Source organism: Nelumbo nucifera, chromosome 5, assembly GCF_055504915.1.
Source record: "Nelumbo nucifera cultivar China Antique chromosome 5, China Antique-T2T, whole genome shotgun sequence".
In the NCBI taxonomy this organism is placed as follows: Eukaryota; Viridiplantae; Streptophyta; class Magnoliopsida; order Proteales; family Nelumbonaceae; genus Nelumbo; species Nelumbo nucifera.
The window spans coordinates 58,285,199-58,300,947 of record NC_142653.1 but is presented as its reverse complement, the minus strand read 5'-3'; the positions used below and the strand labels follow the sequence as shown (position 1 = coordinate 58,300,947).

The 15,749-nt window shown below is 39.4% G+C and overlaps 1 protein-coding gene across 3 annotated transcripts in view; it reads right to left on the bottom strand.

The window, feature by feature from the left end:
- The window catches only part of LOC104596840 (uncharacterized), a 36,928-nt gene extending 21,428 nt beyond the window's left edge, over window positions 1-15,500 (bottom strand). For all 3 annotated transcript variants that reach the window (XM_088888350.1, XM_010258159.3, XM_010258160.3), the window contains exons 1-2: window positions 15,049-15,500; window positions 7,630-7,701 (exon numbers count right to left, since the gene is read on the bottom strand). In XM_088888350.1, the coding sequence (XP_088744476.1) occupies window positions 7,630-7,701; window positions 15,049-15,058 (82 nt within the window). In that variant the 5' untranslated portion in view covers window positions 15,059-15,500. The remainder of the gene's footprint in view (window positions 1-7,629; window positions 7,702-15,048) is intronic.
- Window positions 15,501-15,749: the final 249 nt, after the last annotated feature.

The following is a 15,749-nucleotide window of genomic DNA, read 5'->3' as shown; positions in this document are numbered from 1 at the left end:
TCTGGGTATGAATCAGCGGATAAGGATAAGAGGATAACCCTTATCCACATCCAAATAAAGATTTGGATTAGGAGAAGTTAATCTTGATTTGCAGATAAGATAAGGGATAAGCCTTATCACTTAAAGAGTCTAGATCCAAATAAAGATTTGGATCAAGAAACTCCTAATCAGATTAGGAGATTAACTCTTTAAGGTTTATATAAAAGGAGGAGGGTAAGCTAGAAAAAGGTTACACAGTTTCACAGTTTTCTGCATTCAGCTCTCTCTTCTTCTGTTCTTGCCGCCCTACCCTGTTCAATCTCCAGTTCTTTGAGTGATCAAGATCAGATCTTGATATTGATTCTTGCTAGAAGAATCAATCTTGAAGTCCTACTCACACCCCTTGCGTGATTCTTGCTGAAGAATTGGGATTCTTGCTGAAGAATTTCTTTGTTGATCCTACTTCATCCTAAGCTATGTCATCTCCAGTGGAAGTGGGATTTGGTACCCTCTTTGGGCGTGAACACCTACGTTGGGAGGAGCTTCTTGCATGGATTCTGTATCAGGTATTCCTCTCCCTTATTCTTGGTTTCAGATTTGGTCCAGTTTGTTTCAAGAACGAACCTTAAAAAATGCAATTTTTCTAAATCAGGAAATAGGATTCCCGAGAGGGAGAAAGATATTTTTTGAAATTTTGCCTAGTCACCCTACATGGTTCGGCCATCCATATGATGGGTCTCCCTTCCCTTCAATGAGTGTTAACGGAAGGAGCTCGGCGACTACGCTCTTCTAGAGAACCAACCATCGTGCCAAGCTTGTCTAAAATCATCTTCAGCTTGGCCAGAATTCGTTTTTGAATCCTCTAACTTCCCTCAAGACAACTGAGACAGTCTTCAAGCCTTGTCATCCGTGCATCCATGGATCTGGTGGCTCCGATACCATTTGATAAGTCCTGCTGCTATTCTGTGACCGGTGAGCTGGTTCGAGGGAGCTTGTCCTCCTGAAATGGATGAGAGGTAGAAGATGGGAGAGAAAAGAAAGAGAGAGAGAGAGAGAGAGAGAGAAGAAGAGTAATCTCAATGATTCATTCACTACTCTTCAAGCATTCGTTCATTGGCCTATATAGTAAATGGCCAACTACAATTGTAACCGCTTCTGAGCATTCTCACAGTCTATGATTACTTTTCAATACGTGGGCATCGGTTATATACGAACATAATGGGTGGTGTCACCCGTTGATTCGTGTGGTGTTCTGGACTGACGCATGGGCCTGCTAGGCCTGACTTGCTGTGTGTCTTGGGCCTAGGTCTCTTGTTGTGGGCCCGAGTGGGTAGCTGAGGGCCTATCAGAATATGATGTGGGAAGAATTAGCAGACATTAGAGGATTGTGGAATGGCCCATGGTGCTTAGGAGGTAATTTAATGCAATCAGATTTGTGGGGGAATCAAGCGGAGGAAGACAGAGGGTCACTTCAAGTATGAGGAATTTTAACAATTTTATTGAGACTTTTGAGTTAAGAGAGTTCCCACAAGGTCAATCTTGTTTCACTTGGTCCAATCTCCGGGTTAATCCTATCTGCTCCAAACTGGATAGGTTCTTAATGTCTCCTAATTAGGAAGAACATTGGATGAGTTCGAGGGGGAAGTCTCTTCCCAGAATCACATCAGACCATAATATGCTTGTTTTAGAGGTCTAGTGAGGGGGAACCTACTCCTTTCAGGTTTGGGAAGGACAAAAGTTTTTAAGAAAATTACAAAAGCTAAAAGGGGAGATAAAAGGGTGGAATAGAATGGAATTTGGAAGGTTGGAGGAGAAAAAAAAGTAACTTGTTTTCTCAAATTGAGGAGTTGGATAGGAAAGAAGTGTAAGGTGTGTTAGAAGGGTATGAAAGAGAAAGAAGATGGTCTTTAAAGGAGTTAGAGGATACCTTGTTGAGAGAGGAGATTAATTGGAAACAAAAATCAAGAGAGAGATGGATTAAGGAGGGTGATGGCAACACAAAGTTCTTTCATGCTTTAGCAAATGGCAGGAGAAGGAAGAGCTCAATTTCCTCTTTAGTAGTGGGAGGGACTGAGATCACAAATCAAGAAGAAATTGCTAAAGCCTTTGTTGATCACTTCAGATCAATTTTTTGTAGGCCATTTACTGAGAGGTGGACTTTGGATGGACTAGAATGGGAGTGTTTGGAAGAGAATCAGGTACAGTCTTTGGAGAAGAACTTTGAGGAACTTGAGGTCAAAACAGCCATATTCTCTATGGATAGATTGAAGGCTCCTGGGCCTAATGGATTCACAATGGCTTTCTATAAAGATTGTTGGGAGAGAATAAAAAATGATTTGATGAAAGTGTTTAGGGAATTCCATAGAAGGGGAGTAATTAGCCCAAGGATGAATTCAACCTTCTTAGCTTTGATCCCAAAGAAGCAAGGTGCCACCTAGCCTGGAGATTTTTGACCTATAAGTTTAGTGACTAGCGTCTAATATCTATAAGGTAATTGCCAAGGTTCTGTCTCTAAGGCTTAAAAAGGTGCTTCCCTCTATCACTTCCCAATACCAAGGAGCCTTTTTTCAAGATAGAGAAATTATTGATCAAATTCTAGTTGCATGTGAGTGTGTGAAGGCTCAAAAAAGGCGAAAGGGGAAAGAGGTAGCAATTAAACTAGACTTGGAGAAGGCCTATAATCTAGTGGATTGGGATTTCTTGATTAACATTATGAGAAGGTGTGGGTTTGGGGAATTGTGGTGTAAGTGGATGAAAGGTTGTTTGCAAACAATTCATTTTTGTCCTAATGAATGGTACTACATTTGATTTCATTGACGGGATCAGAGGCCTTAGTCAAGGAGATCCAGTCTCTCCCTTTCTCTTTACCTTGGTGGCTGAGGTTTTAAGTAAATTAATCTCAAAGGCTAACTTGGTGCACTTGATCAAAGGTTAATAGTTGGGAGAGACGGAATTTTGGTATTACACCTGCAGTTTGCAGATGATATTCTAGTCTTCTATGATGGGGAGAGCCAAGAAGGTGTAGAAAATTTAAAGCTAGTTATGAGCCTCTTTGAAAGGATTTCCAATTTGAAAATCAACAGGTCTAAGAGTCTAGTGACTGGTATCAATTTAGAAGAAGGTACCTTGAGAGATTTGGCTGATTTGTTAAGTTGTGAAAAAGGAGAATGGCCTACGTGTTATCTACAATTGCCTCTTGATAGAAACCCTAGATCGGTTAGCTTTAGGAATCCAGCAGTGGAAAGGTTTGAAAAAATGTTGCCAAATGTCGCTAATGTCGCCCGACATATGTCGATGTCGAGGCTCACCGACATGAAAATGGATGGTAATATAAAAATTACATTATGTCGGTTGCAAATCGGTCCAAATAACCAAAAAAAATACAGTTTTTCCTATTATATCGACAAGATGTCGACTAATGTCGACAGGATGTCGACTAATGTGCATTAAAAATATAATATATTAGTATATTATATTAATATAATACAGTATATTAATATAGATTATTTCATTAATATTTCTATTTAATATTTCAAATAAAATATTTATAAAAAGAATTAACAAAATATAAAAACAAAAGAATAAATTAATTACTTTATAATATAAAACATAAAATATTTTTCAAGTAATAAAATATTAACTAGTTAGTATTTTTTAAAATATTTATTAAAATCAGAAAATGTTTATTAAATTTTATAATAAACCATATTCTACATTTAATATAAAAAATCAGAATAAATTTTATACTAAATCATAATTAATTATAAATTTAGTATTAAAAATCAAAATAAATTCATTAAGTTTTATAAGAAATCAGAATTTAAAATAATCTTAGTACTACAAAAAGGAGAATCAGTTTATTAAATTTATAATAAAACATAATGTATTATAACTTTAATATTTAAAAAATCAGAATAAATGTATTTCTATTTACTAGTGTGAAATAAATATATTAGAATTTATAATAAATCAGAACTAAAAATAAGAAAAGAAAATATCAGATAACCTTGTAAAAACATCAAAATGCATAATAAATCAGTAATTCGTCATTTACTAATTTGTTATTGATCTTAGTTTCTTAGCTTTATATAATGGTTGGGAATAAGATAATAGTCTAGAAATATGTATTAATGCTTATTTTATCATTTTACAAAAATATCTTTTTATATTTCCACATATTTCATAATATTTCCACAATGTCTCTAATTTTTACAATATTTCCCCTTGACATTTCCGACATATGTCCTATATTTTGGTAAGCGACATTTCCATCGACATCGATATTTTAAACCTTGGGAAAAAGAATTATATTTCATTGGGAGGGAGAATCACATTGATAAAGTCCACTTTGGATAATCTTCCAATTTATTACATGTCAGCTTTTAGGATGCCCCAAGTTGTGATAAAAAGAACCAAGAAGATTACGAGGGACTTTTGTGGGAGCCGAGAAAAAAAAAAAGACCATTTGGTTAGGTGAGAGAAGGTGGGACAATTGAAGGGTGAAGGAGGTTTGGAAATAAGAAATGTGAAATTGAAAAATATGGATTTGTTAAGTAAATGGCTTTGGAGGTTGCTTAAAGAAAATGAGAAATTATGGACTAGAGTTATCTCAAGTATCCGTGGGTTGTCAAGCAATGAATGTGTTGATAGTTTGGTCAAACCAGGTTCAGAAATATAGAAAAGTGAAGAAGAGAAGAAGAAGAAGAAGAGAAGGAGAAGAACTGTCATTCTGAGAAAACAGAAATACCCTACTTAAGTATGGGACATGTAACTTAACACAATACCAAATAGACAAAACACATCTTAACGAAAATATAGAAATACCCTTAGCCGACTCTAACACTCCCCCTCAAGCTGGAAAGTATGTCATATAGTCCAGCTTGTTACATATATAGTTCATTCTTCACAAACTCAACCCTTTTGTAAACAAGTCTGCCCACTAATCATCTGTTCTCACATGCTCTGTACTTATGACGCTAGTAAGGACTTTTTCCCTTACAAAATGGCAATCTACTTCTATGTGTTTAGTCCTCTCATGAAAAACTAGATTGGATGAGATGTGAATTGCAGCTTGGTTGTCACAATATAGTTTCATGGATTTGCTTATTGAGAACCCGATTTCCTACAAAAGATTTTTCAACCACACTAGTTCACATGTAGTGTGTGCCATTGCCCTGTATTCTGCTTCAGCACTACTCCTTGCTACAACAGTTCACTTCTTGCTCTTCCACATCACCAAATCTCCTCCAAGAAAGGTGCAATAATCTATAGTGGATCTTCTATCATATACTAAACATGCCCGATCTGCATCTGTATAGCCAATTATTTCGAGGCTTCCTCCTGGCTTGTACAATAATCCATGGCCTATAGCCCCCTTCAAATACCACACAATTCTAATGACTGCATCCCAGTGAGGAAATCAGGGGCTTTGCATGAATTGGTTTACCAATTTAGTTTTCCCACTAGCCTTCTATACCTTCCAAGATCATCAAATAGTTCACCTAACCCAACTTCACATTCGGCTCCATGGGAGTTTCAACTAGCTTATCACCTAATAGTCATGTTTCTTCCAATAGATCAATAACATATTTCCTCTGACACAAGTTTATACCTTGCTTCGACCTAACAACTTCCATACCCAAGAAATGCTTCAACTTCCCAAGATCCTTTGTTTGAAAATGATCTTGTAGAAAGGCCTTTAGTCTATCACTGTCAGTTATGACTATGTCATCCACGTAAATCACTAGCAAGATCTTCCTGACTTCAGAATCATAGTTGATCATTGAGTGGTCAACTTGACATTGTCTCATTCAGAGCTCTTTCACTACTTCACTAAACATGCCAAACCAAGCACGAGGAGACTGTTTGAGCCCATAAGTTGCCTTCTTGTGCTTACACACCTTACCATCCTCCCCCTAAGCAACAAACCCCGGTGATTACTACATGTACACCTCCTCTAGAAGATCTCTATGGAGGAGGCATTTTTAATGTCAAGCTGAAAACAGGGGCCAATCATACATAATTGCTAATGAAATCAAAACACGGACTGAGCCAACCTTAGCAATAGGGGAAAATGTTTCCACATAATATATACCATATAATTGAGAATATCCTTTGGCAACCAGTCGAGTTTTCAACCGTTGTTCTACTCTCCTATCTGGTAAATATTTAACAATATACACCCATTTACAACCAACAACATGCTTACTTGAGGAAAGATCAATGAGCTCCCATGTGTAATTGTGTTGAAGGGCAGAGAGTTCCTCCTCCATAGCTTTACGCCACCCTAGTGAGGTAAGAACCTCCTGGACATTCTTAGGTGTAGACATAGAAAATAATAGAGAAACAAACTAGTGATGTGAAGCAAAAAGGTGAGAGGCAAAAACATAATTAGATATAGGGTGCAAAGTACAACTACGTTTACCTTTCCACAATGCAATAGGAAGATCAAGATTGGAAGGCAACTCGGGTGTAGAAGAAACTAGATCTGCAGACGAAGTAGAAGCTGATAACTCTAAGGGTGGCACATTGGGTGAAAACACTAAATTTATTTGCTAATTTTAAGACAAAAGACTTTTTCAGGTCTTGGGGAACAATTGCAAGCACTGCATCTAGAAAATTAATTGTGTTTGCATTATGGTCCTCTCTGGATGCTGGGTGGAAGAAACTAAATTTTGATGACAACTGTTTTGGAAATCCAGGGCCATTGGGCATTGGTAGGATAATAAGGGGAGAGAATGGAAATATGATTGCCATGTTCTCAGGTCCTATTCAGCAAGGTGATTTAGCAAGCGCAGAAATGAAGGCAGCAGTGTTTGGTGTTGAAAAAGCCAAGGAAATGGGGATTGATAGATTGATTGTTGAAGGGGACTCAAAAACTGTAGTAAAGTGGCTGAAGAAAGGGGAGGGAATAATTTGGCAGTTAAGGAATGAGTTCAGGCGCTTCAAACAGGCTTCTAAAGACATGATGATTCAAATAAGATGGATTAGAATATCAGCTAACAGTAAGGCTGATGATCTATCTAAGCAAGGAGTTCAAAGACAATCTATATTTTGGGCTATATTATAATTAGGAGGATGTTTCTGTCAGGTTACCTTTTGGGCTGTGGTGTAATTAAAGGGATTGGTTTTGCGTTTGTTTGGGGCTGTGATGTATTTAGTGGACAATGTGGAATGCTTGTCCACACAACTTCTTGTTGTACTTGATTTTCCAATTAATGAATTTTTCTGTGTTGCTGATCAAAAAATAACAATAATAACATGAGAATTTAAAAGTTTAGGAGTCAGGTGAATTGCATTATGACTCATACCAGAACCATAACTTCAAGTCATATGATCAAGCAAATATAATGTTAAATCATGCCCTAACTCCAGTTAAGATATATTGGAAGCAAAGTGTGGCATATAGGATTTTCAGAAGGTAACACCTAAAATATATCAAACACATCAAAGATTCAAAAAGTGGAATTGCTAGATACTTGGAAGAAATGGATACAGCAATGGTAAGAAGTTCAAAGGCTGGTATATTTATATGGTACACATTACCAAAATATAGATAACACAAAAGGCATGCAATAAGGCATTATTAAATAGAGATGAAGATTTTTTTATTGGTAGTAAATAGAGTGAAGATTAATAATGAACACAAACCAGATTTAGACCTCCTGAAACTTCCATCCAAACTTGGACCTGGGGTTGAGTCCAAATCTTTTTGTCGAAAACCTGATCCATTGTGAAATCAACACAATTATCACTTAAAAAATGTTGTCAGAATTAAATTTTTAGCAAAACAAAATCTACAATATCCTGCAAATGTAGCACTCTTAAAAAAGGAAGGTGTTAACCAAATTTAGTTGGATATTTAGGGATGGGCGGTCGATCCCTGGGGTGAAAGTCTTGTTTACATGTTAAGGGATGTTATGATGGGGCAAGGTAGCTGACAAGCTAGCATTTTTTTCCTCTTTTGGTGGGTACATGTGCACAGCATTCTTTCCTGTACCCTACTGTTGCTTCCCTTGCGTATCAATAAAACTGCCTCACAAGTTACTCGTCAAAATTCAAAAGCAAAAAGGAAAAAGAAAAATTCCAAGCTTGTCACTTGTGTTGCAGCCTTTCATGATAGGAAAAAGAAAAGAGTAGAAGAGGTAAAGACCCTCTCAGGGGCATGATTAGAGATTAAATGGATCTACTGTGTCATATGCAAAAGGCTAAATTTAATAAAGATTGTAGTGGAAGATGATTCAAAATTAATGATGGACTGGATGATAAAAAACAGTAAAGAATGATAGCAGTATAGGAATCACAAGAGGGAGATTATACAGCTGGCAATGGGATGGCTGATACTTTGACAAAACAAGGTGTAACTAGGGAAAGATTGTATTGGATTTGGTTGTAATGTTCTAATGTAGAGCTGGAAAGCAACCTATTAGGACACGGCCAAGAATGATGCAGCTACTTTGGGTTCAATTCCTTCCACAGGATTATGACCAATACTTGTTACAACAATACCAGAGTTATGTGCAAGGTATATGTGGGTTAGGAAGTATCCATCTGATTTTTTCAGGCTTTTAGTTTGTAATGAGCTGATTGAAACTTCATCAATAAAGGCTACTCAGTTTATTGGGGGTCTCAAACCAATCATACAAGAAAGAGTTGCTGGCCAATATGTATGGGATTTGAATGAGGCTATTCATTTAGCTATTGATGCTGAAAGGAATTTTGAATGATACCCAATTAGAAACCAAACCTTGGGAAGAGACTACTTAGGTAGGATAGGTGAGAAACGAGAACTTGAAACAACAACATTTAGTGGTCATTCAAAAGAGGCACTGGTTGAGAATGTCACAGTAAAGGTAGTCCGTTGGATTAAAATGCTGCCGGAGGAGGTATGGATCAGATTTTCTGATATGAAGGAGGTGTTCGTGAGCTAGACTGGAGGAACAATTGGCAGACTTAAGTTGTTAGGTAGATGTTTGGTGGGATGTTTTGTCAATTCTGAACCAGATGTGGAGGCAGTGCAGAAGTGGGCAATGGATGAGTGGAGTCCAAGTGGGTCTTTTCAGGTAAGGAAGCTCAACACGGGATTGTCCTTTTCACATTCAGCAGTGAGAAGGAAGCTCTTGAGATTGGGAAGATGGAATCCTCTAGTCGGAGCAATGAGGAATGTGGGGCTGTCGAGCTGTGTCTGGATTAATGTCTTTGGCATTCCTTTACATGCCTGGTGTTTCCAAACATTTAGAGACGTTGGGGACGCATGTGGGAGTTTCAGGTTTGTAAACTCAAGAACCATTGAGTGGAAGAATCTAGTTTGCGAACGGATTTTAATCGAGGTGAAAGAAGTTCATCTTGTTTCAGTGTCTCTGTTACTTCATTTTGGTGGCGAGCTTTTTGATTTAAGAGTTGTGGTTGAAGGAACTTACCCTAGTAGTTGGTTGGACAATTTCGTCTACGAGAAGGAGAGGAATGAGCTCCAATTTTCGGATGGATCGAATTGGAAGTCGAACAGTCTGGTAGTAGAGGTAAGGCAGGAGGGAGTTCGGCTTCAATCCAGGCACCCTTAGTCAGGGCACCATTCGCGCATTCGGAGGACGCGCCACGCGTCCTCCGAATCGTGTGAAGGGCTGAAGCATGCGAGGATGCTTCAGCCCCATTAGTGTGCATTGTCGTTAGTTGGAGTTAAGCAAAACGAGCATTCACAACCATCCGCCCTCCTCTCCTCTCCTCTCCTGTCGCAGACGAGACATCTTTCCTCCCTCTCTCTCTCCCCATCCACCTGGCGGCGACTTTACAACCATCACCGCTGGCGACAAACAACCATCACAGGTGACGGGATCAACCTCAAGTATTGTTTTTTTTTTTTTTTGCATCTCTTCTTCTTCCATGAAAACTAACCTTAATTCTGATTTCCTCCAGAGTAGGGCAACTGTCTAATCCAGCTAAAGTCAAGGAGTCAGCAACTCGCCAACAGGGATCCAAAGGGAGAGGTATTACAGCCAAGACCAACATTTCTTCTTCTTGGGACTATCATTCATGAACCCAGCAACATAGCAATTGGATGTGTTGGCTTCCTCCGCAGATTCATTGAGGTCGAAAGCATGTCGAGGGGCGGACTTATCACTTGGAATTTCGAACTGTTGTAGGCTGTCCCATATACAATCTATGTGCAACCGCTGGATCCTGTCCCGGATTGGCACCAAAGCTCGTAGTGAGGATGCAGCATCAAGGTTTTTGCAGCAGGAGATGTTCACACCAACCAGCGTTTTCCAGAGCATGCCAGCCAAGTTCCTCATTCCTATCTCTATGATGTTATTACAGCCTTGAACCTCGAATTTATCCAGTTTGGGGCAGCCACGGGAGATGACTAGCAAACTAGAGTCGGTGAGATCCCCGGTGTTCTTGATGGACAAAGACTCCAGCCCACAAAAACGATTAGGGTTGAAGAAGAAACCTGAGGTTAATCTTGCCGCCGGTGATGGTTGTTTGTCACCGGCGGTGATGGTTGTGAAATCGCCACCGAGCGGATGGAAAGAGAGAGAGGGAGGAGAGATGTCTCATCTGCAACAGGAGAGGAGAGGAGAGGAGAGGAGCAAAACTAACGGGGATGCACACTATCGATGCTTCAGCCCTTCACATGAACTCGGCAAGAGGTTGAGGATGAGGGCAAATTGGGGAGAAATTTTTTAAATGAGGACGGCTGGACTGAATTATGTCTCTTCGAGTCTCGAAGCTTTTGGAAAGGTAAAGAGGGGAGAATTGGGGAAGGCTCTTAAAAAGGGTGGAAGTGGTGGAGTCCAATCAAAAGAAAAAGTGGAGGTTGGAGCCATGCGAGAGTTATTAATCTCTGGAGATTCAAGAAGGGTGAGTCCCGTGAGGGCGGTGGGACACATCGCAAATCAAGAGGGAAATGGGAAAGGGTCTGACATGGGAGCCAAAAAGCCTCAACCATGCACAGGACGGGACCCTTGCGATGAGATTGGAGGGGAGAACGGGGCCCACCTCTCTGGGTCTCCATCAATTAGTCGGATCAATCTAGGTGGAGAAAAGCCTAGAAGAAGAGAAGAGGTAAGAGAGGTGACCATGTGGAAGAATACCACCATTAGCAAGGTAGATGATTCTGATGATGCTCGGAGCAGGGGCGGAGTGGTGCAGAAGACTCTCGATAGTAGGTCAACACCAGCTTTGAGTTCTAAGTTGAATGACAACTTGAGGATCGGGGATGAGCGTGTTGTTGAAGACAAGATCATTTTGAGGGAAAAGTGGGTGGAGGTAAGAGACCTAGTTGTTTTTAATTTAGAAGATGCTCATGGTGATAGCCTTGAAGGGCATGAAGCCTGTCACCGCTCCACGCCCTTAGCCGAGGACACAATGTGTAACCATTGGGTTGTTGAGGAGGTGGTGTAGGAAAGATAGGTGTGGATTTAGGTAGGAGGAGGGAGGCCATGACTTTGCTTAATGGTGTCGTCTCGACTGAAGTATGTGGCTTGGTTGGGGTTGGACATAACAAGAATTTCAAGAAGGTTTATAAGAGGAGGGGTTGCATCCTTTCAAAGAAAAAAAATTAGGAAATGACGTTGAGGGTATAGATTTCCAGACTAATTCTAACCTTGAAGAGCACGTTGAGATTCAACAGAGGGGGGAGGAAATAGAGAACAAGTCTCACCCCACCGACAAAGACTATGATAAAATTTCGGAGAGGAAGGTGATGAAGTCAGGTAGTAGCTTATGGAAGAGGCAACTAAAAGAGATGTTGAAATTGGCAAAAGCTTGGGTTTGTTTTTCTGGGGTGGCGAGGATTTTACTGGGAAAACTTTCAAAGAATTTGAGAGAAAGAAGAGAGAAGAAACTCTAAAGGAAAAGGCAAACAAAGGTGGGAGATGGAATGAAGATGCCGGCTGTCAAGAGAAGGTGTTCAAAGGGGAAGATTAGATCCCCGTCTCTACTAGTTTTTGTTGAAAATAGTGATGCAGTCGTATTAGGTGTAAAGGCGTCTGGGCCTTGTGTTCCTTGAGGTGTCTTCAGTGTTTTTTTAGCTGTGCTTCTGGTGAAGGGTCAGAGTCAGTAGTAATGTTATTCTCTCAGGTGATTGCTTATCACCTTCCTTATGTATTTTTCTTTTTATTTTAATGAAATTTTATTTTACTTTTCAAAAAAAATTGTTCTAATGTAGGAGGGTTGGTTGTTTTGCCACCCAAAATTGAGTGCCCAATGCTCATGTAAATACATTATTTTTTTAATAACCAATCAATAAAGTCATTGTTATCCATCCAAAATAAAAGTAAAGACCCTTTTCCCTTTAAAGTGGGAGGAGGAAACCTACCCTTATAGTTGACAACCTTTTATATAGAGTAGAAATAACATAAAAGTCACCTTGTCTTGCCACAATGAGAAAAGAAAGCTTCCCTCTCCACTCCCCCTCTAACTACACTGTTGACCAAGGAGTTTGCTAATCTTCGAAACCATCTGAACAAGCTGTTATCCCAGGCTGCTAAAAAGTGGAGAATCACTTCCCTTATGAGTGTCTTAAAGACCATCAATAAAAAAAAATGTCACAGAGATTATGCCCCTTTCAGATAGTATCTTCATCTAGACATCTATTCCATCACCAGCCACCACAACTGAAGTACTTTCCACTTCTAGTATCCAACATCAAGGAGTAGTAGCCTACTTTTAAGCCATGTAGAGAGCCATTTTTTTTTCTTTTGATAAGTAGTAGGAAGTCTACCACTCTCACAAACTGATTTCACTTTACAACTTTGCCCAATATACTCTTCCCTACTAGCCCCTTATTTGGCTAATGCATCAACCATGCTATTAGACAAACTTTGTACCCATTGAATTCCTATTTGAGAATTTCTTTTCAACCATTTAAGCTTCTATGTTTCATTTTTTCTATTCCTTATCCTACTAAAGCTCAAAATACAGCTTGTAATTCTCCTAGGAACTTTAAATGCTCCCCCATTCCCAAGGGGCTGGGCTTCTCCATGGAATAACCATCAAGGTTGAAAGGACCCATTCATTTTATTAGCATTTAGTTGGATAATCTTTTAAGTTACCTACCAAGGTGGCCAAGATTTTGTGAATCTAATATGCTCTGGGAAAGTTATTGTCATTTTACTAGCAGAAGAGATGGGTGTCCTTAGGTGGTGGGGTATGTAATGTTTAGCAATTTTTTTATTAACATTTTATAATAAGGCCATTACCCAATGTTGGCCCCAGCTATTTGGGATCTTGGGATATGCACCTAGAAAGAGGGGGGAGAGAGAGAGAGAGAAAGGGTAGAAGATAAGATGATTTATCTCTAAAAGAATATATGAACATTTGTACCTTCTGCATTTTTATGATCATCAATAAAATTTGAAGTCATTGATCAGAAAAGGGGTAAATCGTTAAACTCCTTCATAGTGGAAACTTGTAGATGAACCAAAATATTAGCCCTCCTTGTCATTACTTGGTTTAAGTTTGAATTTTGCTAAGAAAATCTTGGTTTTATCTCCGCACATTGCTAAGAAAATAGCAAAGGGGGAATTCTTCAAATCAGCTAATGCCATTCTTAGAATTTTCTGTGATATTTGTTGTAGTTAATAGAGTCTTATTAAATTTGAGATTACAAGCATATATTATTGAGGCAATGGTAAAATACCCTGAACACAGCTTTTTTTTCCGATAGATAAACATGTAACAAGGCATTATTATCAACTATTCTCCATATATCCCAAAACCCATGCCCAAAATATGCCTTCTCCAACTCTTCGTAATCTCCTAGTCCCAAAACTCAATTAAGGCAAGCAACATACCATCGGTAAATAATTTCCCAGTATTGTTCTGCCCATAACATATCATTTGACTTATTTCTTTCAAATCAACTAGCAAATGACAAATAAGATGACACTCCATATAATTATCCGGAATTGCAACTGCCAGACATACTACAAATGGTTTGCTTGTATATTTTAAATCAAACCATCATTTCTTGAATGATGAGACGAAGAACTTCCACACATCCAATGCCATCAATCATTCATATCATCAGAAGATGACTGACTCATCAGTTTTTACATGTAATGCACTAGTCAAATTGTAGCATCTCTGCTCTGGAGGTGACCGTTTATCGGATTACCATCCAATGCCTCCACCCTTCAAGGCACTAAATTTCATCAAGCCAAGAAGTTTCCACCTGGTTTTGGAAAAAGCACAATATCTTAATCTCTCTAAGAAGTGTTCTTTCTACAAATTGATCATCAGGAAAATTCCAATCCACACTTCCTTCAACCAACAAAGGACCCCTATGTATCCTACCTCCCAATCAAATAATGGTCTTATAAATACCAGATACAAGCCCACGCCCTCATTACCCATTTCATAGGATTCACTAGGAGTTACACAATTACCTGAGCCTATAAAACCTAGAACATAAGTCACATAGTTTATCAATATTGCATCATTCATCCTCCAACATCTTATCTTTCTGTTAATGCCCACCGAAATTGATATTGAAGACAAAATCATGATGGACTTGCATTGTCTGCGCAAATTTCGTTATTCCTTTCTATCCAAAGAAAAAAAGACCCGAAATTTGAGAAATGAAGATTGACTTTTCTTCATTGTACAGCTAATCTCTATCATTCTGTATTTACCAATCTAGAAATAAAAAATGTAGGCACACATGTACATTGTGCAACCAGACCAGACCCAAAATTTTGCTGCTTTCAGTGACGTGGCTGATGCAACTGAAAATCAGCAAAACCAACCCAATACTAGAATTTTTTGTAAATAACTCCACATCAAAGCTTCTCCAAACTGTTTAACCCTTGCCAGGTCCAGTAACATCTTAACTTTCCCCTTTCCTAATTATTTATCCATCAAAAAGCCTAAAATTTCTGTGTAGTTTAGAAATTTCTCTGCGAAAACTACCGACAAAATAACAGCTATTTAGGCCATGACAGACTCGTAAAATCCAAATCATAATCAGCCAAACAAAAACGCAACAAGCTCTTTACGGTTGAACATCAGCAGCAACACACAGTTACCCTTTTTGGGTTTCTCCAAAATGCAATCTTTAACAAAACTCACCTAATTTCATCGTGACGCCGAATCCAAACGAAACCCAGCAGAGATACCACGAGCACACAAGCCGAAACTCCTCCGAAGCTCTAACCCTAACATCCTTCACTCAATGCAACTCCAAATGACCATACCCCAGTCCCCAACTCACCAATCAACCAATGCGGACACAGAAGAAGACACCCAACAAGAAGAGACCCTCGAAAGCCCGAATCCTGAACCGAAAAACACCAAACATGGCATGAGAGACCCACACCCAACTGCATTTTCGACCTCACAAGATCACCAACTCCATGCCCTCACTGTAACTCCGCCGCCGGCGCCGGCGGTGGTTCTGGTGGCAGTGCCGGTGGTGGGCGCACTCGCTGCTGCTCTTCTTTTCGTGCTTGTGCTGAGTTGTTGCGCTCTGCAGCATTTCTTTGAAGGCCACGCAAATCAAGAAAGAGTGGTTTTTAAAGCGCCACACGACAAACGAAGCTCGCTAATCAACAAAAAGCTGGAGAAAGAAAGAAGGAAAAGGCCCCCACAAGCCCCATGCCCCCCCCCCACCAGTTTTCAAGTCCTACCTTAGCCGTTGGTCCCCCTCCCCCTCTGAAAACGATTCGACCTGTAATTCTCACTCAACTTCCAGTTTTGTTTTTGCTTTCCCAGCAGTTATTGGCTCCACCGGACAGCGGGACAGGGCAGTCTCTACCCACGCATGGCATTTG